Source organism: Impatiens glandulifera, chromosome 3 (genome assembly GCF_907164915.1).
Source record: "Impatiens glandulifera chromosome 3, dImpGla2.1, whole genome shotgun sequence".
Taxonomy (NCBI): Eukaryota; Viridiplantae; Streptophyta; class Magnoliopsida; order Ericales; family Balsaminaceae; genus Impatiens; species Impatiens glandulifera.
Genome location: NC_061864.1, coordinates 3565122 through 3591581, shown reverse-complemented (window position 1 = coordinate 3591581; position 26460 = coordinate 3565122). Strand labels below are relative to the sequence as shown.

Here is a 26460-nt window from a genome sequence, read left to right as displayed (position 1 = left end):
AGATGATACTAGAGAAGCATATGTTTGATGCCAAGGAATTAGAGCAGCTATTACACTGTTTTCTCTCCTTAAACTCTAAGCATCATGTCCCTGCCATTGTCTCTGCCTTTACAGAAGTTTGGGAAACATTGTTCTGTAAAATCAACCCCCCACTCAAATAAATGTGTAATAAACAACACAATAATAATTATGCATGCAATTCAGAATTCCACCCATTAAACATAGAGCAAACCAGTCTACATAGCACACAAATGGCTTTAATTTTTAATATCTATATGAATAAATCAATTTTCAAGTTTATATAAATTTGCTACATGTCATTTTCCAAGACCTTCACATGACAGAGAACTCCTCCAGCTTCATCAGCAAATACAATCTTCCTCTTCTTCACAGTTACACTTTCAGGGGATAACTCTTTTTTGTCATGCAGTTTTTCCTGTAACAATTAATTAAATGATATCAATGGTGAACAACACTTTCAAACAGTCTTCAGTTAAGAGGATGGATATGACAAGAAGAACGAACCATTATCTTGCAAAACCGATTACAGTCCCTCGCCATTATGGATAACCATTTCTTTGTTCTTTCTTCAATCTTTGTTGCACTCTTGATGGCTGTTTTTACCTGCAAATCAAAAAGGATAAATATATCCCCACTCATGCATCAGTAACAACCTTTAATAAAAGAACAAAATGAAGCATCCATGCACAATTAACCACCCTTTCTCCAGACACATAACTGACAAATTTAAACCTTTTTTATGTGGAATTTTTGGAATTCATTCCAAATAACCACTATCCAATCATCAATCTGTTTTATACATATATTTATACCCCATACTGTCTTTTTACAGAAATAACATGATTTTCTATAAACTAAATCATACAAGGTTATTTGAAACAACCACTTGTCTATTCAAATAACATCAGATCAAACAAGACCTTAATAAAGAAAGTATGCAAATGGGAGCACTTTGGTCAAATTAATAAGAGTTAAGTAAACCTTATCCCCAATCAAAGAGAAAATGTATCAGACAGACCAGTTGATGCAATAATGAGTTAGTTGCCTTAAGAGATATGTTCACATACCTCATCAGTGTTCATTTGTGAAGCTGTAGCATGGGTTGCTTCAGAATTCAGACTTCCTTCTACTATGTCCTTCATGGATTTCAACTCTTGCATTAATTTTTTTGCTAGACAGTCCATGTCTTGCATCTGACGCTGTGAGAATTTCACAGCACTCTCAGACCAACTTTGCATAGAGGTAGGCCCTGTGCTTAGTCCTGATGGAGAATGAAAATTTTGAGAAATCTTCTGATTCGAATTTGGTTGAGAACCTTTCCAATCTTTACAGTGCTTTTTATAAATCTGTTTGGAGCTTATAGTGATTTTGTTTCCTTTGCGTTTGCATTCCCGTTCCTCATTGGAGTTACCCGGGAAACCCACTTTGCCTGGCAAGGTTTCATTTTTCTGTCTGTTTCTGAAGTATAATTTCTCCTTGCACCCTAAAATAATCGCAACACACATCAGAGAGAAACTTAACAATAACAAAGTTATCATCATTTCATGTTTGAGAAGAAATGTGAAGCACAAATCCCCAGTATTATCTGAACATTCAAACAATAAGTTATGAGCTCCTTGAATTTACTGCTTACAAGCCACTAACACAGAAGGTAAGGAGCAAAATACCACAAAAAACGAGTCTTTAACAACTAAAGCCATGTATTTGACCATAAAAGCACTTACTGTATTCATCCAATTCTTCTGTGAACTCCATGCCTTTCATAGCCTTCTGTAGCTTTTCTTGAGATGATGGTGAAATGACCTGGAAAAGATCATCAAATTCATAAAAATTACACATGGGACAAGTTACAGAATCAAGTAAACAAATAACTGTATACCTTCCTTGTTGAAAGCAACCTCTCAGGAGGATGGTCCATCTCTGAAATACCAGAAGCTTTCATTCTTGGAGGTGAGAGTTCAAAAGGAGCTCTCATCTGATGATTCTCTTCCAGGTAGCTCTTCTCAGCATCAGCAGAAGGAGAACATAGAGATTGCTCACCATCGGATACAGTTAATAATATACTGTTCTCGGGTTTAGGATGGCTTATTTCTGCATTAGCTTCTATAGAAAATTCTGGGTCTTCAGGCAGCTTATAGGCAATATCTGGAGTCATCTCAGTGGAAAGCAAAACAGCCTCTGAATAAGAAGTAGAGTTCGTCTTGTTCTCCAAAGTAAAGCCATTTAGAATATTGATCCCATTGTTATCCTCAGTTTCATTTGCATCAAAAACCATATCTTGAACCTGATCTCCAGAGATATCATCTATCTGTCCAGAAAAGGCATCATTGTGGAACTTATTCAACATGTCTACTCTTTGGTCTTCAAGATAAGGTCTATCTTTTGAAAAGCTTTCATGACCAACAGGATACCCATCATAACTTTCTTCATCAACATCTTCTGGAGCAGGCAACAAGTATAATTGTGGCTGTGTCTCACCTACTTCAACAAACTCCACATTTTCTCCAATACTTGGAGGAAGAATAAACAAAGGTTCAGCATTTAGAGTACATGTCTGGAGATAACCACGTGATAATACCCATGTTTGGTATTCCAACTCAGTCAAAGCACATTCTTTATTAGTGTCATCACCATTAAAACAATGTTCAATATTATGAAATATATTACAGCACTGTGAGAGTTCTGTTTCCGAGTCCTCAATTTTTACTTCAGAAGGTACACATGCATCGCCCAATTGATAGTCCATTTCACTTGAGGTTTCTTCAGATTTGTTAGAAACCACAATATGGACATCAGAGACAGATCGATCAGGCCGTTTCCTTTTTCCTTTCCGGTTCTTTGAGAGTTTTGACTTCAAAATGCTAAGAGATTCCTCGAGGTCGTTATCTTCTCCAACTTGAGTTTCATTTTGTTCTTGTTTTGGCACCAAATAAACAAAACAAGCACCTTTTTTCTTTTTCTTTCTGCACCTTCCTTTCATCTGCTTCAATGTCTCACTCCCAATATAGAGATCATCTGAGTCACAATCTTGATCATCATCCTTGGGTGTATAGCTTACATTATTATGGTCAAAGGCTTTTGTTATCCTTTCAGCCAAAGGTAGGCACTCAGTTTTTCCCTTTGCAGCATAGTCAGAAATACCATCAGTAGATCCAGCATGGTCATCTTGTTTCGATGGTATGTCCTTCATATCCTTAAACACAAGAGCTGGGTTCCCTATACTATCTACATTAGGAATTTTTTGAACTGAACCATGCTTTATGGTCTGAATGAAGTGCATATTATTGCAACTCCTTAGCTTCATTGACAAAGATTGAAGTGTTTCTCTGCTTGTCTTGCAATACCTACTTGGTGTCTTAAATGACACCTGACATAGAAAATAAAGGGGAAATAAATCAATGATAATAATGTTTGTCACCATAGTTAATGTAATCAAGACCAAACAGTAAGCTTGCACTTGTTTAGCAGCAGAGGCACAACTAAAGGGTGTCACATAAATTTGTCTGATAGAACAAGAGCAGAAATGTATACACAATACAATGGTGCAAATAAATAAGAAAATCCATAAAAGTGCAAAATTGAATAAATCACTCAATTTGAAGAACCATGTAATCAAGAAACGATTTCATCGCTTAATACCATCCCTCTATTCAAACGATTAAGATTCGCAATGCTAAATGCACGACAATATTCTTAATTTCCTAACAAATCGATTTTCATATAAGCTAAAACGGATCTATAAAGAAACCTAGGTTTCTTTCACTGAACCTCCGTTAACAATGGAAAAAAGTAAAAATCTTTCGATAGATCGACAGAAAATGAAAGAGAAGAAAGTACCTGGAAACTATTTCAGGAGGAGAAATCGGAACAAATCAGAACGATGCGAAGATAGATGAACACGGATTGATGTCGTCGAACAGAACAGCGAATCGTAGTAGGGTCAGCCGAAAGTAAGGCGTAAACACCTAAGACCTAAAACCAGTGGGAGAAATTAAAAAAGAGATTCAGAAGTGGAAATAGATGATGAAGAGAATGCAGGCATTTTAGAACTCGCGCCAGATTTAGCAATGGCGGGAACTTATTAGGGCTTTGCTTCGAAATGAACTCTTACCGGGCTGCACTAGTGCGTGCTATTTAGATATTTCTTTTTGGGTCACCACTCAGAATATCATATTTTGTCATTCAAGTCCCTATACTAATAAGATAGAGCTAAAGTAAGGAAATGTAAATAAAATTTTAGTAAAAAATTTACTTCCAATTATATAAAAAAATTATATTAAAGTGTAATTTATTTTATTTTATTTTTTAAAATTATATAATTGTAAATCTTAATAAATTTATTAAATTTTTCTTTTTTTCTTATTTAATTTAAGAGTAATTCAATCATAATATTTTTATTAATTTTTCACAAATATTATAAATTTAAATTATTATCCGAATTCAAACCGTACTTAGTCGGAAAAAATGGATAATTAATCCGAATTATCGATTGAGAACCAATAGATACTCAATTTCATATTTTGGTTTAACATCTTTTAGATAATTAATTTATTTTTACTTTTGTAAACTATTATTTACCTGTTTAACATAATTTTGATATTTTTTTATAAAAAAAAAAAATTGACTTTTTAAATATTCAATTATACAAAAAAAAAATGATAAATAAATTTCAAAAATGACATTTTATATATATATATATATACAAAAATTTAATCAAGTATTAAGCTTTTCAAAAATGATAAGATATTATATACAGTATATTAATTTAAAAACAAAAAAAACCTAAATTAATCTTATTTCACTCTCTAATCTATTATATCCTCTTCTTTCTCATCTATCCTTCTTTCAAACTTATCTTATTTATTTTCTCTATAATCGCAAATTTTATAACCATTCAAATAATAACATCAATCAAATCTTATTTTCTTAAAAAAAAATACAATGATTCAAAGAAATAAAATAATAATTTAGTTCAATAAAAAATGACAAATGGGATTTGATTTGGTTTGGATAAATCTAGTAACCGAACCCATGTAGGTTAGGCTAGACTAAATGTATTTATTACCGCAATACTACAGCTGTTTATACTACATAAACCTATTATATTAATTATATCTTACACTTCTATTATACTCGTAGTCTCTGAAGGATGAGGAGTCAGACGGGGACTGGGGCACAAGTTCATGCTGGCCCCGTTTTAGTTCCGTCAATGAGTAAATAAACAAAAACCATTTGGTTCCAAACAAGTATTACTCAAAATCGAAAATTAAACCAATTATTTGTGGGGTTCCTTTGGATACCCCACCCCTCGACCACATCTTCATTTTTTTCTCACCGTTCTATTAAAATAACTTATTAATACAATAATTTTATTTATTAAAATAATTTTCCCATTTTATTTTAATTTATCATATGGGATTGTCATCCATTAGAATAATGCATGATCTCATATTTTACCAAAGTTTACATTCAATTCAACATTTACAATTTAACAACATTAATATGCAAGCTAGCTACTTAAGCTAATTTTAAAGTGATAAAAGTCTTAAACTTAAAATCTGATATCTCAATTTTGATTATATTAAACACATATTGATAAAGTGGTTTGATGCCAATAGAATATTATACTAGCTTACTTTCTGGTTTACACTCCACTCCTAAAAATTCATCCGTGGTTTATAATATAAGATGTTTATTTAAATGTTTATAATTTAAAAGATAAAACATTTGTTTTGAATTGAAATTTATCATTATATATAAATTACACTAATCAACTGAACTATTTAACAAATTTTTATTTTTATAAAGTTAAAGGATGATATTTATTTTTAATGTAAGTAATTTATTTTGAATAGTTAATTATATAATTATATAATAATATAGAAAAATTATAAATATAAATTAATAATTTTAAATGGTTTAAGATTAAAATGTTAATCGAAAATAATACAAAATGTTCAAATCAAGGTGAGACCAGGTTCATTCAATCTTTATATATATAATTTAGAGGAAGGTGTTGAGTATGCAATTTAAGATTCTTTAAGCATTGATTGATTGAGAGAGAGAAAAAAAAAATGATGTTAGATATATTAATTTATTTTATTTTTGTTTCATATTATTTAGATTTTAGTTATTTTTTAAAATTTGTTTGATATGATTTTTTTATATATATATAATTTAGGGGTATTTTTATCTTTTAAATTTATTTATTTTTTATATTTAAATCATATTTTATAATAAATAATTATTAATAAATTAATATATTTCAGTTTTTTAAAAAATAATAATATTATTATATTTACATAATAGTTACTTTTGACTTTTTATTTTATTTTTATTATATCTTAATTTTTTTCAATTAATTTTTATTTATTTATAATTTCACCTTAATGATGACATTTATAAATCCAACGTCAATAAAAACATATATAATAAATTATTTCAATAAAAATTATTTATTTATGTGTTAATTAATTGTTATTTTATTAATTTATATTTGATAACAAATATCTTGTTATAATTATTTTTCAAATGTTGAGACGTAGTTGAGGTGATTATTTATTTGGTTGGACAATTTTATTTAGTTGGACAATTTCTTTATTATTTTATCAGTTACAAATTAAATTTAAAATATTTTTATTATATTTAATTGTATAGAAATTTAATTAAATTTTTGTTTAATTAAATTTATGTTGGTTTAATAATATATAATTTTTAATATTATATATAATGACTCTCTTTTGGAATGGATCTAGATTGAGTTCTTAAACAAAACAAAAAAAAAAAAAAAATTTTTTTTTTACGCTAGGAAAAGGAACATGACTCCCTAATTGTTTTTTTTTTCATTTTTATTCACTATTTTCTTTTATAAATAAATAAAAATTAAACTCACTTTCATCCTTAGTTAAATTTATAATTTCTTCATTATTTTATTCAACCCCACTAAAAATTAAAATTATTTTAAATTTGGTTCAAACTCATTCAAACTGTAATTTTTAATTTCCTCCTTGCTGAGATCAGTAAATTTAAAATAATTATAAAAATATATATATAATATATTAATGAGAAACGGATGGTTGATGATACAAGGTATATGTGCATAAAATGTTCCGAATGAGATCATAATATTTAAATGGTAAGAGATTGATAGAAAAATAAGTGTAAAATGCTCATCATAAAAACTACAATGTTTGATATTTTGTTTGTATCATTAATCTATATTAAAATTCTGCTAAATAATTTAGTAAAATAATGAGTCGAAAACTGAGGTTCATTAACAAGTTTGAGACTTATATAGGATTGAAAAAATTACATTTTTTTATATATCAAAAAAATATAAGGTATAGTATTCATATTGAAATTACCAATACAATAAAAATATGAATATTCAAAATTCGATACATTACTATATACCGAATATATATATATTACATATAAATAATTATGTTTTAATTTTCAATTTCAATAATTGGATTAAGAATATATCAACAAATTCCAACGATTATAAACGAATCAACAAATCTTAATAAATTTATTTTATTTTGAATATAAATCTGAGGGTTTAACTTTAATTAATTTTCTCTAATCTTAACAGATTTTTTAAAAATATTTTATATTAATGATATTATAAATATAATTTTAAAAAATAAATCAAAGTATAACAAAATTTTAATATTATTCGATATTAATGTTAAAATATCGATACCATACAAAAAAAAATCACGGTATACATTTAATATTCGGTATGTTATGTTTATCCTACCAAGATAACGATATACTGAAATAAGGGTATAATAACGATATGATTTTTCCTATCAAAAATTTTCGGTACGATATACGATATAGATAAAAAAAAATTATGATATAATCTAAATAAGGGTGTTCAATATTTGGTCTGAAATAAATATTCGACCGAATTCGAAATCACCGAATTTGAATAAATCGAATTTGAAGTTCATTTTCAGTGTTCGAATCAAATTTTAAACCAATTTGAATTCAAATACAATTTTTAGTTTGATTTTCGAGTTAAAATTTCAACTCGAAAAAGAATTCATTTTTTATTATTTATTTTATTATATATTATATATTTTATTATATACAACTAAATAATTATATATTTTATTATATATTCAAATTCATATCATTTTAGCCCATAAAAATTGTTGGCAGTGAATGTAAAAAAACGTGAAGACAATTATTTTAATAAAAAATATAATTGTGTATGTGTTCAATATTTTGAATATTCAATTCAGTTGAATTCGAATTTTAATATTTTGTTCAGTTTTTGAATTTGTTTAAAAATAATAACAATTCAAAGAACTTGAATAAAAAAACTCGAATAACCTAAAACTGAACCGATGAACACACTCATTTAAATATATTAGAAAAATAAACAATTTAATGATCAAAAACAAAAAAGCAAGGTTTAGAAAATTTATTGAGTTCGGTTACAAAAACTATCAACGTGAGGATAACAACTAGGGATGACAATAAGGCGGTTCGGGACCGGTAATGTATTTACCATCCCCGCTCTATTTTTACTTCAAATATTTTTTTTCTATTCCCGTCCGGTTTAGGAGAATACCCACGAGTATCGTTTATACCATATTTTTTCTAAAATAAAAAATGTATAAAATAAAATTATATAAACGAATTTTTTAAATATAATATATTGTAATATATTAAAATTTTATATTATTATAAGGAAATAAAATTACAACACTTGTAAAATATAATTAGTAAATAAATATATCGATATTTTATATATTTAACCATGTTTATAATATTCATGACAGAATCGAGGTGAAATCGGGGCCAGTCAGGGCATGAGACACAAATATCATATCTGTCCCATCTTTGGTCAACTACTAATCAAACCGAGAAAAAACCGCCATAAACAAGACAATTCAGTTCAGTTACTACGGAGCGATTTCAAATGGTCATCCTTATTCACACTTAATAGACAAGTTTTAACAACAAAATAAAAATCTGGCAAGCAAGTGAAGTAAGTTATAATGTTATATGCTCCAATAATAAGTTAAAGGGATTATTTGAATAAATCTCTTAAATTAAGTTACCCAGTTGAGAATTTCCCCTTGGATCATTTTCCCGCCTTTTAGTGATGTATTGCGCGCCTCCCATCACAACATTTCAAAGCGCTATAAAAGTTATATAGCCGCCTGAACCATTCAAACCCTTAGATCGAATCTCAAATGGAGAGTGACGATCTTTACGACTCATTTTCTCCTCCCAAAGAAGCTTCCCCCCAACTTCACCATCGCCGGCTGAAACGCTTAAAGAAAGCAACTGGTATCATCGATGCCGCACCATCTCAACCTATGCAGGCCGATCTTTTAGCGTCTTCATCGATCTTTTCAAAGCTAGAAGCCTTAGAGCGGTCTGAAGTAGCCAACAAAGATTACTCGCCAAATCTATCGAATTCCGAGAGCTTCGATGCGGATATTGAGTTCAATTCTGATCTAGTGTCTCCTGCGGTGGATCGTAAAGAAGCTAAGAGATCTCTGGATTTTGGCGTTGAGCACGATGATGTTGATGAAAGTTTCGTTGATAGAGGTGATGAGAAGCCTGTAGAAGGGAATTCCGTAGAGGATTCTGATGTTAATGTTTCCAAGGCAAAGAAAAGGAATTTTGATGAAAGTAAAGGAAAAAAGAAAAAGAAGGAAGACAGGAGCGAGGGGAATGATGTGAAGCCCAAAACGTCTTCCTCTAACAAAAGAAGAGAGGAAAAGGTACACTGTTCTAGATATGCTTACTTCTTGCACTCTTTTTTTTTCATCAATCATATCCCTATGTTATCAAACATGATTTCCCATCACCAATTTACAGGAAAGAAGAGAATATCTTCAGCTGCTTCACGCTGAGTCTCAGAAGTTATTGAGAGGTATAATCCATGTTTTCCTGTTTGATTTAAACCTTCTTACATTTGTTGATTGTCCAACAAATTGCTGATATTTATTTGAATCATCAACTTCCTAGAAACTAGTGGTGCAGCGTTCAAGCCAATACCAATTGTACACAAGCCTATAGGATCAGTTCTGGAAAAGATAAGGCAAAGGAAACTTGAGATGTTGAAGAAGTGAGAATGCTACTATATTAAACTTGAATACCTTTATAGTGAATCCATGTTACTGAATTTGATTAGTGACAGGTCTGCTTCAGCTTCAGCTTCAGCTTCAGTTAATTCTCTTAACAACCCTCCCTCCGAGGGATTGACTAGGGATTATGATCCCAGTGATTCAGTTCAGTTTCAACGGGTTGACAAATCTGAGGAGATAGATGGAGTGGAGTTGGGAGCGTGTTGTGCAGATATGAAAAATACTTCAATTGATGAAACTGACATGGATGTTTGTAAGGTGCCTGTATCAAGCTCAAAGGATGACAGCCATAATCTGCAAATGGTAAATTCAATAATTCTTATGCCAGATAAATTGACCCCTTTCATCAAAATGACTGTACTTTCAGTTATGCCATATGTATGTGCTAGTTCATGTGGAATCTAGGATATTAAGTTCAAAATAGAACTATGTAACAATAGTAATAAGATAAATTCTTAGTAGTATAATGATAGTATTTACTATTAGTATAGGGCTAGTATAATAATTAGTAGAGTATGCACTATATGGAGTAAAAAGGGAAATAACATTCCCCTAATTTTACTATGTTCTGCTTGAAACAACTCAACATAATTCCCTAGAAGACATGCCTTCCCCTGCTTTTGGAATCAAGATATTGAGTATATATCATTCCTTATATTTAGCTATCTGTTTTCAATCCAATACTCATAAATAACAGCTAGGAATAATGTACAAGGATTCACTCAGATAACAAGAAAAAATAAAGTTCCAAGATCTTGAGAGCAGAACTGCTCTTCAATTGATCTTGGTTTTCAGTTTATAAATCGTTTCTACATATCTGAATATCTTTCCCTTGGTATCCAAGCCTTTTCAAAGGGAAACATGAATTTTGTCTGTAAAAGGAGACCCATGAAGATGAAACTGACCCTATAAGTGATTCATTGATTAATGTCTTCCGAGACCCCATCATTTTCTTTGTTATTTCCTTGCTGAAATTGTCAAAAAGTGTATTCTACTAGGGAGAATGTTTGTGGTTCATATATTTGTGCAGTGTATCCCTTACATGACACCTTTCTCTCCTACCAATACAGGTTCATGACGAACCACAACCTTTGCTTCAGCCTCGAGCACCACTAGATGACACCGAGGTTTTCTACTAGCAAATTGAGAATTATGTGTTGATTTCCTCCTTGAGAATTAGTTGATTATAATTGCTGATTATTTTCTAGGATCTCTTTGATAATGATGAGATGCCCCGTGGCCAGAAGAGTACTCTAGAAGAACCTTTAGGAATATCTCCACTTCTAATGGAATTGAAGTTTGATTCTGCTCTATCCAATGACATGTAAGCTGAAATCCACAGTTGGTGTGTTGTCTCATTGTCTTCAACTGTTTTACTAGTTATTTTTCTCATGCAGTTGTTCTGATGAAGAGGAGGAATATAATGACAAGGAGAATATTGTTCCAGATATACTACTACATGATTCCACTAGCGGTGATGGTGATCTCCTTAGACAATTTGTTGATGATGAGGCAGTTGAAGAGGATGACAGTGACAATGATATGCGTTTCCAAGATGATGAAGATGATGAAATCGATGATTATGAGGATCTTAAAGATCTAATTGCTACTGGTTATGAAGAAGAAAAAGCAGACTTAGAAAAACGCAATGAGCTACACCAGAAGTGGTTAGAACAACAGGATTCATTTGGAACAGATAACCTTTTGCAGAAACTAGGATGTGGCTCAAAGGTTAGGGAATCAACTACATTGCTCGAGGAGGAAGAAGACGAATCATCTGACGATGAGTCAGCAGAAGATCTCAGAGAAGGGAACTTGTCTAAAGGAAAGACAAAGAAAAAGAAAATGAGACTAATGATTCCTGAGATGTTTCCTGACAAGGATGAAACTTACAGTTCTGACGATGAGACAGAGACGAGGCTGGCTAAGCAACGCATTCTAATCAGAGCTGTAAGTTACCATTCTGTCCTAATGCATACATAATTTGAATGATATGATTGATGATGAGATATTGGGTTATTTGATATTATTCTTAGATCAAACAAGGCATATGATAATGCTTGACCTTTTTTACATGGCTTGGTACAATTTTCAGTTTGATATTGTTTGCTTAAAAATGGGCAGGAAAAAGAAGTGACTTTGTTACCCCCAATTGAAGATGAGAACTCTAGAGACGTTTTTGGCCTTATAAAGAAATTGAACACCATCGGTGATGCTAAGAAGAACGTGAAAACATGTATGTTTGGAATATAGATTTGAACACTTAGTTGCATTTCAAACATAACCTAGAAAAATGTGGGATTTAATTGTACATGTTTTACATTTGTGCAGCATTTTTTGATAAGTTGCTGATAGGGGGGAATAGCAACAGCTCCTCTAAGGTAAGAAGCTGTCCATTATTTGTCAAATCATAACAAATGTTTGAATTTGGATTAGGATTAATTACACTAATATTAGTGCAGACATCTTTCCTTGGTCGTGCATCAAGCCATTCACTTCCAGCAGCTAAGAAAAAAGGAACGGGTAATGCTAGGTCTTATATTTTCTGCAGAGACGACAGTAATAGCAGAAGCTCGATCACAATTCCAACAGAGGATTCTTCTGAGGCAGTAAGTTTGAATGAATACAATTTTGATATCTCTATGATTTGGGATTGAAAATGAACCTGTTTTTGTTTGTTTGGCTGGATGCAGATTGAAACCGAACATGTTATGAAAAAGAAAGTGACAAGAAAGTTCATTAGTAGTACCAGTAGCAGTCAGAGAATTATAACGACTGAGAGTGTCTCAAATCCAACATCTCTTCTGGAGATGCTAAAAGTACAACAGTCAAAAAAGCAGCAATCATTGATTATTGAAGAGGACAATATGGTGGGATTAACTCAAACTGCTTTAGCTGCTTTTAAAATTCGCAAGAGGCCTTTCAATACTCAAGGAAGGAAGTGACAATATGTGTTGGTTCATCCACCTTAACATTAATTTCATACAATAAATGTTTTCTTTGACTATTTTCAGTATCTTTTAGATACTTAAATAGATCCTCTTTTATTTAAAAAACAACATGTTCATTTTATTCTCTGTAAACTTATTATTTGTAATCTTTCATTTATCAATTTTGACTAATTTGACATAGTGTTGACCTGTTGACTATTTGCATATATTTTTTTTTATCTAATTAACATATTTTTTGTATTTTATTTTTGGAAAATAAATTATAAGTAAAAAATGTTAAAATAAATCAGTAAGTTAAAAATATTACATTTATTTGCATGCTTATCTAAATAAGTTTATTTTACTTTTGTAATTTAATTAGTGTTTATTTTATAAATTATAAAATAAGTGAAAAATATTATTTAAAATAAATTATAATTTTTTTATAACAATATATTATTAGTATATTTTAAAGAACTTGTATCCCTAATGCAAGTTACAAAAATGATTGAATAGGTGAAAAATAGATTTATCTTTTAAAGGCATGTGCAATCAAACTTATGCTCATGAAATTGCTATTCATTAATAATAAGTAAAGAATTTGTACCATAATAAAATTAAATTACAGGTTTCAAATAAGGTTATATTTATTGTCTTGAGTAGAGAAGAAATAAAGAATTATCATTCATTTGTGTGATCCATAATAGGGTTTGAGTAGCCAAGAAAGAAAGTGGGTGGTTGGCTACACAAAAATGCATTAAAAAATTTCAAAAGTCAGAAGAAGTACATGAATGATCAATCAAATAAGCAGCAGCAGCAGTAGCAGACATGAATGATAATACTATGAAGAAGAAGAAGAAGAAGAAAGATACAAGTTTCCAAAATGTTAAGAGGATGCTGCCTGTCTTCCTAAACCCTAATAACAAAACAATTTCTTCATACAGGAATTGTCAACCCTTTCTTTGCCATGCCATCCAGCACATCGTTTAGGGACTGGCAAACCCCAACAATCTGCAACAACATATTATTACCCATCATAAGAATCAATCACTTAACCCATCAGAAAATAAACAGACATCCATCAATATACACAACATAACATAAATTTATTTAGTTGATGATGAGATAAGGGATTATTTCAAACAAGGCAGGCCCTCTGCCTAGGAGGGAGGAGGGGTGTCTCACCTGTTGCTCCCACTGTTGCAATTCTTCAGTATCATCTTCAAAATGGATGACAGCTTCAACCTGAAACATGTTGCAATTCTCATGTAAATCAAATTCCTACTCATATTTTAAATGCTATCTATTGGGTCGTCGTTGGAAGTGGAAGGGGAGGCCGGTGCATCAAAGAATACCTGATCGATAGATCCCCTCATTCGATCTTCGTATATCATCCTCGAAGCTATCTTCTCAGCCTGGACAAGACCATTACTATTATGTCCAGAAGCAGAAACTAAATGTATAAATTCCTCGAAATAAATTTTATTTCTTTTAGGTACACGCTACATGGATTATATTGCATGAAGTGATTTTGTTTTGTGGATTAAAAGAATTGTACCTTATTAGGGGGAATGCCCAACAATGTGCCCAATTCATCAAATCTGTTTTTGGTGAACAAACTTCAATAAGTTCAACATACTAGAAAGATGGAAATCTAGCAAAATGAAGATATCAAAATCCAACCTTATATTTGTGTAAAGTTTGCTCGCGCTCAAAAGATTATGCTCAATCATAGCGCGATCCAGAACAGTGAAGTTATCTGGTAGAAGAGCTTTCTGTTCGAAATAAAGTTTAGTATGAATTTTTCCAACATCACCTCAACAAGTATACTAGAAAGGAAGTGGAAATTTAATATACCATAATGTACAAACACATGAAGCAGGAGATACCTGATGTGGCTTCAGTTCTTCAGCAAAGGCATCAATCTCCGGTTTCCTCAATATCCTCTCCAAATAGACCTGACCAAAACATAAGTTATCAATACATTCTAACACCAATTGTTCTAGGGAATACACAAAATTTCACTTTTCTCATACGAGGGAGAGGAGTGGGTACCTTCTGCAAGATGGGATAAATCTTCAACTTGGAGCACCGTTCATCCTGATATATATAAAATAATTTCCTCGTTCAAATAATTTCTTCAACCCACATACCTAGTAGTTTTACTCATAACAGTTCCACTAGCCTAAATCAATGAATGAGGAAGCCAAATTCCTGAAATCTGAAATTTAAAACACCAGCAATACCCATTTGGAAACACCTAGATACAAAAGTTTTGTATCATACTTGGATGACATTTTATTTGGAAACTAAACTTAGTTAGACACAAATTCAGAAACTTAGTGGTTGTTTCTCATTCGGATCTGGATACAAAAACAAAAATTATAAGTGTTTCCAAATGGGGCATATAATATAACAACCACTTGATCAACAAATTGACAAATAATTTTGTAGCTAGAAAGCACCAATGTAGAGGTTGAATTAGCAACTATAAAGATGCATATTAAAACATACTTTGTATGCCAGCATAAATTTACAGACATACAATTTTTAGAAGTCTCGGTGCAAACACAAAAGGCAGGGAGACAAGAACATCCCTAGAAAAGACAATTAAAACACATACCACTTGATCAAAAAGTTAAAATATATGATAATATTGGATAGCTCAGGATCAATTTCTTCCTTTAGAAACTATCAACATATAAAAGGATCTTCCAATCTAAAGAAAGCCAAAAGAATTAAAGGAAACAGGACATACATAGAGAAAAAGGTATGTGCAGCCAAGGATTTACCTTGTATAAAGTGGCAAGAACACGAGAACGTTGAGGACCTGCAGCAGCCAAAATTGTACATGTTACAGCAGCACTAAGGGCTTGCTCCAGTGCATCCTCATCGATAAGCCTGCAGCACAATAATGAGAATATTTAAACATAAATTTAGGAGGGGACTCTCACCACTTCAGTCATAATATATAAGCAAGCTGCAGGGGGTGAGGGGACAAGTAACATACTACTGCTCAAACCCAAGCTGTCACAAAACTGAAAAATGAATAAATCATCCCATGCTCAAGTGAAATTATAGACATAGCAAACATAACAATATGCTCCTATAGTTGACAATTAAGTCAAAACAACCAAATTGATGTTATACATATGAAAACTAAGACAAAGTATTGGATGGATTAACAGTACACATTCAACTAGCTAAGTTGTATTTATTCCCTTCCTGGAGTTTTATAAACAGGACAAAATGCTCCTGTAGAAGATCCTTGTTTTACCTAACCTTATCTCTCCAGACGTACTATAACAGCTTACATTCAATTCGTTGTCCCCAAGCACACACCAAATGTGCGTTAATCTTAAAAATAAACCAACCTGATAATTAATGACATCCAGAAATTCAATGACTTGTAAACAAGTTTTTCTGATGAAGAATACAAAAACTGAACATGCTAATTTGAACTAAGTAAGCAGAAGCCGAGCATCAGATTCCATATGTCTCCAAGTTTTGACTACTTTTAAGAGGAAAACAACAAGCAGCGTATTGAATATTTGACAGAAAAGATATATCCTTCACATCTCAAGAAGCAACAGTGGTGTCTAAGCATGTAAGTCACTGATGGCTGACCCAATCCAAGATCAACATATTGATCATGAGGAAAGTGTGACAATTAAATTCAGGAACTTCATTAGAGTACGAGTTCTGAGTTAAAGGCAATACAGAGCTTGACCTGACAAACATCACTATACATACATGCAGCCTAAAGTTGTTTAGTATGCAATAATCGAAACTCCTTTTCTGGTCAAATCAAGGATCATACTGAAAAAAGTAGATAAAGAGATTTAAACATGTAAGAAATCCAAAAAATATTAAACACTTACTCATCTCCTATTTGGCGCTTTTCAATTTGAGAAATGTCATAATAACGTAAAGCTGCTTCCAGGAACTTCCTCTTTAGGTCTAATATCCTTGCATAACAAGCCTGATGAAATCGTAAACAAATGCTCAGATGATTAAGTCAAGGTTCCAATCTTAAGAAGGAATAATCTTTTGCATGCAGGCAAAGTCATTGACCTTGTATTGTAAATTCAATACTTCATCTTGACTGTTGCTAACCAGGAAAGAAGCTTTATTAATAAAAGCCTCAGCATTTACAGCATCGTCATCCTGAAAAATAAGTAACAAAAGCAATGCATATTTAGTAATTCCAGATTTGCAGAGCAAACATACATGTGTGCAATGAATATTTAGTCTAATAGGTGCCTTAATTTTCACCACTTGCCACTGAATGCCTATAACATACAGCTAACTATAGGGTCAATAAAAAGTGCCTGTGAACCACTAATGTTCAAATGCATAGAAGTCCAGATTCAATCTAATGGCAATGTTGCTTTCTTAATCATCTGAAGCATTCCAGACTTCCAGTCTATATCTAGACATAAAAGTATATAAATTTGCATTCAACAGTAGGCTATTTTTCAGAAATTTTCATTTACTCAGCAAACAAAATGAAATAAATTACACAACCTAATAAGTATAAGGCATAATAAGAGCTCACCTCCAGATAAAGGCTTGCAATCTTCACGCATTTTGACAATCTGAATCTATCATCAATTACTCTGATGTAGAAAAGACCCAAGAAAGTTGAAAAGGACATGATAAAATATCCAACATGTTAATACGAGGTATATATTGAAAGTGTATAGGAATTAAATTGTAGAAGAAGCACACTAGACCTCATTGCAGAATCCAGATCAATGCCACCGAGCATTTGAGCTGCCCTTGACCACTGATGTTCAGACTCATATAAGTCTGCAAGCTTTTCTCTGATTATTAGCACCTGCAATCGAATAATAAATGAGTTAATGTGAAAGTTAACAAAACATATAGAGAAGAGAAAACACACAACTCCCATATAAAATAAACATAGCTATCAATATCAATATCAGCACTCAACCACATCAACAAGAACAACTTCTTAAGCATATGATTGCATTTTTATGGATTAGTATGATTACAAAGTATCTCAGAAACCTGTTCTTCAAATGAGACTACTCGAGGCTGAATCTGATTGAGAATGTAATGCCCAATTTCCTTCTGTGCCTCTGCGTCCAGCCTCCCAAGCTCCTGCGCGAAGGTTTGTAAAAGCTGTCGCGATACCACCAACGGAACATCGTCGGACAGAACTGTCAATCAATTAAAGCGCCGAAATGTGAGTATTAAATCATGCATAAATAACTGAAAAACGGATAGAAATAGGCGAAAAAACATACTATGGTCGATGAATTTTGTTGCTTGTGTGAAGTCATTGGATGCAAGAACAGTTGTTAGTATGATCTTGTACCGTTCGATCTTTTGCCTCTGATCGGTTATCGCAGCCACGCTCGCGAATGCGGTCTCCATTGATGTGGATAGAGTAATACGTACTCCACGACGGAATCAGAAATGATAAAAGATCAAACCGAAACCCTAAGTCTGTGAGAAGTCTAGAAAGGTCGACGGAGAGAACGAAATAGCGTCTGCGAGATTGAAGATCCTCGCAGTCGCAGACGGAAAGTGTAAGAGAGTGGTTCCACGGCTCCTCTTTGGTGGCTAGCCGTGATTCTTAGTGCGCGATTAATCTTCTTCTGTCTTCTCAACCAAGCTTGTTTCAGCTTTAGGACTTGTTTGCTCATGCCTATAACTTTCAGGGTTTATTGGTGTGGATTATGTTATAATACTTAAATTTATTTATTTAAACCATTTAACATCCCATAAATACAATTATTTTTATTTTATAAATCATTCAAATATCAAATTTGTGTTACTAGATGTCCCACTCGTTGTTATAATATTTTAATAAATATGGGACATTTAAATAAAAATAACTTGATTTACAAAATTATTAGAATATTATTTTATTTTATTTTTAAACTTTTTTATATAATTTAATCACATCTTTTGTATTAAATGAAAATAAAATTACATTCAAATTTTATTTTGTAAAATTTTAAAATAATGTAATAGTATAATTATGATAAAATATTAATTCTTAAATTATTTAAAAATTTTTTTTTATTTAATAATTGAATTTGTATACTTAATTAGTGGTAAAAAAATGACTACCGAAAATAGTAAAATATGATATTGATACCGAAATTATCGTTAATCAATTATGATAAAAAGAGATAAGTTTTTAAAATATCTTATATACCAATTTCCTGAAATAATATTTATAAACAATTAAAATTTTATTTTATTCAATAATTAGATAGAAGGTAAAACTTTTCAGTAAAATCAAATAATTATAAATAGATAGTTAATTTTAATAAATTTATTTTTACATAGAAAAAAAATATTTTTAATTTTTTAGTTAAATTAAATTATATTTTATATACTATTAAATAAATATAATAAGTTTATGTTATTTTAAACATAAATACCATAATTTAGTTGATTAAATAACATATTATCTTATCTAAAGATCAAACATTATTAGGACTATTATTTATTATTTGGTCATGATAGTAGGTTAGTTATATTATGTAGAGATTTTGATATACCGGAATATTGGTAACAATATGATTTTTTTTTTGTATGTATGTTATATTTAAACATTTTTTTGGGAAAAATTATATTCAAACATTCCTTTGCAATTAAATGTGCATTTGACATAATTTTGAATGAAGAGCATAATAAATAAGAACAATCTATAATTTTACATTTATAGATTGTTTGAGAGTTTTGTTTTATAAAAATAATATTTTATTTTATAATTATCTTTTAAAAATATAAAATTATATTATAATAATTTAATAAATTCAAATTCAAATAAGTTATTTTTTCATCCAACAAATACAGAAATTGTATTCCAAATTACCCAACATAAAAAAGCTCTTACTTTCCTTCTTTATTTTTCTTCACACACTTTTATGTGTCCGATCTATATGTTTTTGTATTTAACTTCTATTTTTCATCATAATAAAAAATAAAACTCATCAAATTTAATGTTTTATTAAAATATAAAGTCTTATTAAAAACTCATTTTTGTTAGAATGCAAGTTCGAAATATACCTAAAATATTTTTAATTTTATTTTTAACCGTTTTAAGTTTATAGACGAGTTAACCTACAATCTCACCCAAGTATTCACTCCTCTCACATATATATCCAAATTACCCACAATTTTCAACTCGACAATTCAGACTCTTTAAAAATTAAGCATAAATATTATATATATATATATATATATATTAGATTTCTGTAATATAATATATTTTAATTTAATGCCCTATAATATGGTAAGGAAAAATCAATAAAATCTCATTAAATTTTAAATATTGAGAATCTAGTTATAGATTGCATTTTATATTAATAAACTTTATCTTTAAGACAAAAGTTGTCATCATTTGAGATTTATTTATTTATTTAATTATTACTTAAAATTAAACCAGACATATTTTACCCTTTAAATATAGGTTAACAACAGGGAATTCTCATTTTATTTAATGGCGAATTCTAGAGGTGGAAAAGATCAAGGAGGAGATGAAACCAAAAACCTTTCTTCAGGAAAGTCGTCCTGGTGAAATTTTATAATTTATTGATTCAATTTAATTGTATGTATTAACTTGTTTTTTTAAGCCCCTTCATTTGCTATGAGTGCAATATGTTTTTAAGCGTGAACAAAACCTTTGATACCATCAGATAATCCACCATTTGGCGTCAGTGGTCAGAAAAGAGAAACCGAAAAGTTGCAATCCTAGACCTAGTGGGGAGGGTTATCTTGTCGTTCTCTTGAGATGTTTTTTTCTTGAATAATATATGTTAATCAATTATGAAAAATATTATTTTGTTTCTTCTTGAATGAATATTTCTTCATGTTTTTCAATAAAATATATGTTTTTTCTTAAAAATAATTATTGTAAAAATCATTAAAATTAAAAATATAAAATACAAATTAAGCAAAGATTAATAAATGGGAAATGTCACAATTTTTATTTTTTTTATATTTATGTTAATAATAGGGTCATGTTACATTATACACAACTTAACCATTTTTTTATCACTTCAATTTTGGATTGATATTTAATAATTTTGTTTCAATTTAATAATTTTATTTCCCTTCAATTTTTTATTATTAAATTATTATAAATAACTTTTGAAAATTATATATACATTTGTTACATATATAAATTTTATTTATATATATATATATATATTAAGTTTGTTATTTATAGATATATTCATATAAATATTTATATATAACCTTTTTATATTTTAAATGAATATATTAATTTTTAATTTAATATATAATTTTTAAATAAAGAAGTTAACGATAAAATATAAATATATATTTAGAAATTACTGTTAAGTTATAAGATGAATAATCTATTTTTAAAACTTTTAACACAATTATGAATATAATTCAACCATTTATAATGATTTAATGGTTATAATTTTCATATATACTTTTAAAAAATATTAAAATATCACAAAAATTAAATTTTAAAGTAATTACAAAATTTTATATGAATGTTGAATAATATATTATTTTATTATTATTATTATAATCTTATTATTTTTTAAAATAAATTTTAATTTAAAATATTAAATTATAATAAAAGTTAATTATATATTATTAAAATAAAATATATTGACTAAAATAAAAAGATGAAACATTATTTGTTTCATCTATACTACTAACAATTATGGGAAAAAATATAAGAAATTCATAAAAACTTACACATAAATTTTCTTATCTTCAAGAAAAACACACTTAATTAAAAATAATAAATAATAAAATCATATATATATATATAGTTGTAAATACATATTATTTTTTGTGAGATTTGAGATATCGTAATTGTAGTATTTTTAATATAATTTTAATTTCTAAATGATGATGTAACGTAAATGTTTTCGAGAAAGAGAGTCTAACTTGATGATAAATATGTCAGTTAATGGTCTAAGAAGTTTAATTGTCTTATGCCTTTGGAATGACATTTTTGTCGTTTGAAAAAAGTAATGAAAAAACTCTATTCTTTTATCAACTTTTGGAAAGATGCATTGTGTGGGATACAAGTTTGTAATAATGTTAGGTTAAGATTCAATTATCGTTCTAACTTAATTTTTTAGACGGTTAAATAATATCGTTTTCATAAGCCAAATAATATAGGATCATCTATATACACGAAAGAATGGTCTCCATAAATTTATGAAGGGGATCAAAAATCTTAATTGATCAATATCATATTTGTCTTCTTTGTCTTTTGTCAATGGTATATTTTTTTCAACTTCTATATTTTACTTTTTCTTCTTCTTTTGATTTTAGATATATTAAAATAATTAAAAGTGTAGATATATCACTGTAATCTAATATAGATTACACATTATAATATTTTTCTTTTTAACTTTAAAGATTGATATGTACAAATTTTCACATTATTATACAATGACAGTTGCCACCTAAATAAATGTAGTTGAATATAATATTGATTTGAATTAATTTTTAAAGATTGGGAATCTAAAATAAGATTACCTTTTTTATATTTGATAATAATTAAATATATTTGTAATAAGTAATAACATAAAATCTCTTTCTTATTTAAGATTTATTTATTAATTATTACTAAAAATGAATCTCAAATAATATAATATACATCAAATAAGGCCTTAAAATGGTAAAAAGTCAAATAAAGTAATGCCCGCCTCAGCATTTTTCTTCCTATAAATACAAGTTCTTACCATCAATATCTATTCATCATCGCAATCTCTATCAGTTTGAAACAGGGGATTCTCAAATTTCTTCCATTGATGTCGAACTCTATGGGTGGGGAAGATCAGGGTGGGGAAGATCAGGGTAATGCGCCAGTAAGGAGGAGAAGAAACCGTCCTGGAATGCATAGTGAGAATTCAAAATTAAGTGCTGTTTATGATTCAAAAGTTTTATAATTTGTTTTTTGATTTGTGTTTTTTTCTTTCAGATCCAGATGCTGAGGTGATTGCTTTGTTACCTGAAACTCTGTTAGAAATTCAGACTTATGTTTGCAGTGTGTGTAATATAGATTACAAACGGATACAAAATCTGAGCTTTCACATGCGCAAACATAACTTGCCGTTGCCGGAGCTCCAGGAGACGTCCAACAGGGGAGAACGTGGGAGTAAAGTGTACATTTGTCCTGAGCCCAGTTGCAAACATCACGACCCGAAACTAGCTTTGGGCGATATCACAGGTATCAAGAAACATTACGCCAGAAAACACGGCAAAGAGAAGAATTGGAAGTGTCCAAAATGCCTCAAGAAATACGCACTGGAGTCCGATTTAAAGGCCCACGTCAAGATCTGCGATGGATCATCTTCTTCTTCTCCCCGCTCTCCGTCGTCGCCGCCGCCGCAGAGGCAGAGGAGGCAGAGACAGACGCAAACGCCGCCGCCGCCGCAAAGGAGGCAGAGGCAGACCCAGCCGCAGACACAAACGCAGCCACCTACGCAAAGGAGGCAAAGGAAGAGGCAGCCACAGACTTCTTATGATCTTCGCTCTAGACCTAACTCTGTTTCCGGTAACTATGTTTATTTGAAAAACCAAAACATAACGCCTTAAACAAAAAGCACTTACATATTTTTGATATAACTATTCGATGCAGAAGCCGCGCCGGAAATTCCAACTATGTTTGAACAACCACCACCATCGCCATCACCGCCATCACCGCCGCCACAACCTGAAACACTCCCTCCTACTCCATCAAATGTTCTTTGGATGAACATGAACATTGATGGAGCAATACCCACCACAGTTTCTACTGTATTATTTAACCGTTTATTATCGGAAACGACAGTTTTTCCGTCTGAACCTAAAACAGCTCTCCCAAACCAGTTTGGATCCATTCCTTCTTCTTCATCCCCTCCGATGAAACTGAAAATAGTATCGGGGTCCTGTTACCTACCTAATCCTAATAAAGAGGAAACAGGTGGGGACGATGCCCACTTTATCTGTCCTGACGAAAATGCAATCGGTGTAGCCGATGGAGTTGAGGAATGGGATAAATTTGGGGTTGATTCTGGGGAATTTGCCCGAGAAGTGATGTTTAGATCTGTTGCTGCAATTCGAGAAGAACCTAGGGGTTCCATCGATACTTTCAGAGTTCTCAAAAAGGCTCATGCTTTGCTGCAAGCTGAAGGATCGTCTACAGTTTGCATAATAGCGCTGACAGAGCGGGTAAGTAGTAATCTAAACCACAATTTCTTTGGAAAGATTTTTTGATTTTGATTTTGATTATGAGTTTGGGTTTGATCATTAATTTGTTTGTAGGGTCTTCATGCCGTAAACTTGGGAGACAGTGGTTTCATGGTGATAAGAGATGAATGCACTGTTTTCAAATCTCCACCTCAGCAACATGCTTTCAACCGTACATATCATTTAGCAGCCATTGGGAATGGTGCTGATCTTCCTAGCTCTGCCCAGGTTAATTAGTTTTTGTTTGTTGCATTAATTAATTTCTTTTCATAATTTTTATAAGTTTAATTTTGAATTTTGATCAGGTGTTTTCTGTTCCTGTTATCCCGGGAGACGTTATAATTGCTGGCAGCGATGGGCTGTTCGATAACTTGTACAGCAATGAGATAATCTCTGTTGCTGTGAATGCCATTCGAGCTGGGTTGGATCCTGAAGCCACAGCTCAAAAGATTGCAGCTTCTGCAAGACAGAGTGGAGATGATAAGATGAGATCAACCCCATTCTCAACAGCTGCCCAAAATGCTGGGTTTCGTTATTCTGGGGGCAAGCTTGATGACATCACTGTCCTGGTTTCATTTGTTAAGGTAGATCAAATTGAAACATATATATAGCCTTTAGATTCCATTGATTTAATTAGCTATATAGTCATCAAACAAATTAACATGATCAGACTTACTTACTTATCTGGCTTGCTTGCTTGCTGTTTCTTTGAATTGCAGGAGAATGCTCCAAGACCATTAACATTTGGATACCGCTAAATGATCACTGTTTCTCATCTGGACTCAAATGATCAGAAATACTCTTTATTGTAATAGGGTTGGGTGTGAGACATGTAAATCATTGGTTACATTGTTTCATTGATACAGTGTTATGTGGGTTGTATCTTGATTTTAATTAATAAGATTTTGTCAGTTTATTTTAGAATAATAATTTTGTTTTGTTTTTTCTAAATCTATCGTTTCCAAAAACTAAAGGTGTGATTAGAGGATATTATATAGCTTTATTTGCCAAAAAAAATAGTTAAATTATGATTTCAATTTTTTAAAGGCTATTTGAAAACAAATTAGTTTATAGATATATAAGAAATTGCTATTAATTTGTTTGATTAAAAATTAAATAAATTTTAGTTTAATTTCAAATGAGATTTGGTCTGTATCACAAATCTACAATATTGGTTAACATGATAATTAGTTAAGCAATACAATGTATTTAATTTAAGTTTATTAAGGATACTTTGTATACAAATTTAATCATATTTAATTCCTACTAAAAACAATTTTAAAAGAGGATTATGATTTTGGGGAATCTTGTTATAGCTCCAAAAGAAAATAAATTCTGATTAAAAAAATATGTAAAACTGAGCCAAGTTAAATAAAGTTTTACAAAATCACATGGCTAAGTTGAATATGTATGGATTTAGGAGTTAAAGTTATGGTAAATTTAAAAAATAATTTAGAATTAAGTTAAGGAAATAAGGTGTTAAAGTTATGGTAAATTTAAAAAATAATTTAGAATTAAGTTAAGGAAATAAGGGAAAAAATATGTATAAAACAAGTAAATAAACCAGGATTTTTGTATTTTTTTAAATTAGAAAACGAATATGGTTAAACATAAAAGAAAGAGAAAATTAAGAGTCAGGTAACATTAACACAAACTAGTATGTATCTCGTGCATTTGTACGAGTAATAATATAAAAAACCGTGAAAAAAATATTACGGTAAAATTTTTATGGGCGGGTCAACCCACAATTTGACCCAAATATCCATTTACTCTCATATATATATCCAAATTAACCATAGCTCTTGACCCGACAATCCGGACACTTTAAAAATTAAGCATCATTATATATATATATAGATTAGTTAGTTAAAAAAGTTGAACTTATATTGTTAAAATGTCACAAGTTTATCAAATTTTGGGTTGAATTTAAAATATAAAGTGTTATTAGCTTAGTTGGTTAAAATGTTGTACTTGTTTTGTTAGGTTACAAGTTCGAACCATACCTATATCATTTTAATTTTATTTTTAACCTTTTTAAGTTTATGGGCGGGTTAACCCACAATCCGACTCAAATATCTATTTACTCTCATATATATCCAAATTAACCACAACTCTCGACCCGGCAATCCGGACACTTTAAAAATTAAGCATCATTATATATATATATTTTTGATTTGACAAGT

At 30.4% G+C, this 26460-nt stretch overlaps 4 protein-coding genes across 4 annotated transcripts; 2 read left to right on the top strand and 2 right to left on the bottom strand.

Annotated features, from left to right (window-relative positions):
• Positions 1-164: 164 nt before the first annotated feature.
• LOC124932676 lies at positions 165-4128 on the bottom strand. The gene is made up of 6 exons (XM_047473342.1): positions 3859-4128; positions 1901-3388; positions 1746-1824; positions 1089-1504; positions 526-624; positions 165-436 (listed from the first exon to the last, which is right to left on the bottom strand). The coding sequence occupies exons 2-6, from the start codon at positions 3323-3325 to the stop codon at positions 311-313; spliced, it is 2145 nt and encodes a 714-aa protein (XP_047329298.1). The 5' UTR covers positions 3326-3388; positions 3859-4128; the 3' UTR covers positions 165-310.
• Positions 4129-9203: 5075 nt separating this feature from the next.
• On the top strand, positions 9204-13269 carry LOC124931387 (AT-rich interactive domain-containing protein 4B). The gene is made up of 11 exons (XM_047471837.1): positions 9204-9770; positions 9868-9922; positions 10018-10117; positions 10190-10439; positions 11207-11263; positions 11345-11460; positions 11534-12086; positions 12261-12372; positions 12468-12517; positions 12599-12745; positions 12830-13269. The coding sequence occupies exons 1-11, from the start codon at positions 9234-9236 to the stop codon at positions 13079-13081; spliced, it is 2229 nt and encodes a 742-aa protein (XP_047327793.1). The 5' UTR covers positions 9204-9233; the 3' UTR covers positions 13082-13269.
• Positions 13270-13801: 532 nt separating this feature from the next.
• LOC124929358 (COP9 signalosome complex subunit 4) lies at positions 13802-18740 on the bottom strand. The gene is made up of 14 exons (XM_047469701.1): positions 18340-18740; positions 18101-18252; positions 17803-17906; positions 17625-17685; positions 17141-17233; positions 16948-17048; positions 15859-15967; positions 15122-15166; positions 14956-15024; positions 14750-14841; positions 14625-14667; positions 14422-14481; positions 14252-14311; positions 13802-14077 (listed from the first exon to the last, which is right to left on the bottom strand). Exons 1-14 carry the CDS (start codon positions 18467-18469, stop codon positions 14003-14005), a joined length of 1194 nt encoding a protein of 397 aa, XP_047325657.1. The 5' UTR covers positions 18470-18740; the 3' UTR covers positions 13802-14002.
• Positions 18741-22898: 4158 nt separating this feature from the next.
• LOC124932731 (protein phosphatase PTC7 homolog fig-like) lies at positions 22899-25204 on the top strand. The gene is made up of 6 exons (XM_047473408.1): positions 22899-22948; positions 23028-23603; positions 23688-24259; positions 24353-24505; positions 24583-24861; positions 24997-25204. The coding sequence occupies exons 1-6, from the start codon at positions 22942-22944 to the stop codon at positions 25033-25035; spliced, it is 1626 nt and encodes a 541-aa protein (XP_047329364.1). The 5' UTR covers positions 22899-22941; the 3' UTR covers positions 25036-25204.
• Positions 25205-26460: the final 1256 nt, after the last annotated feature.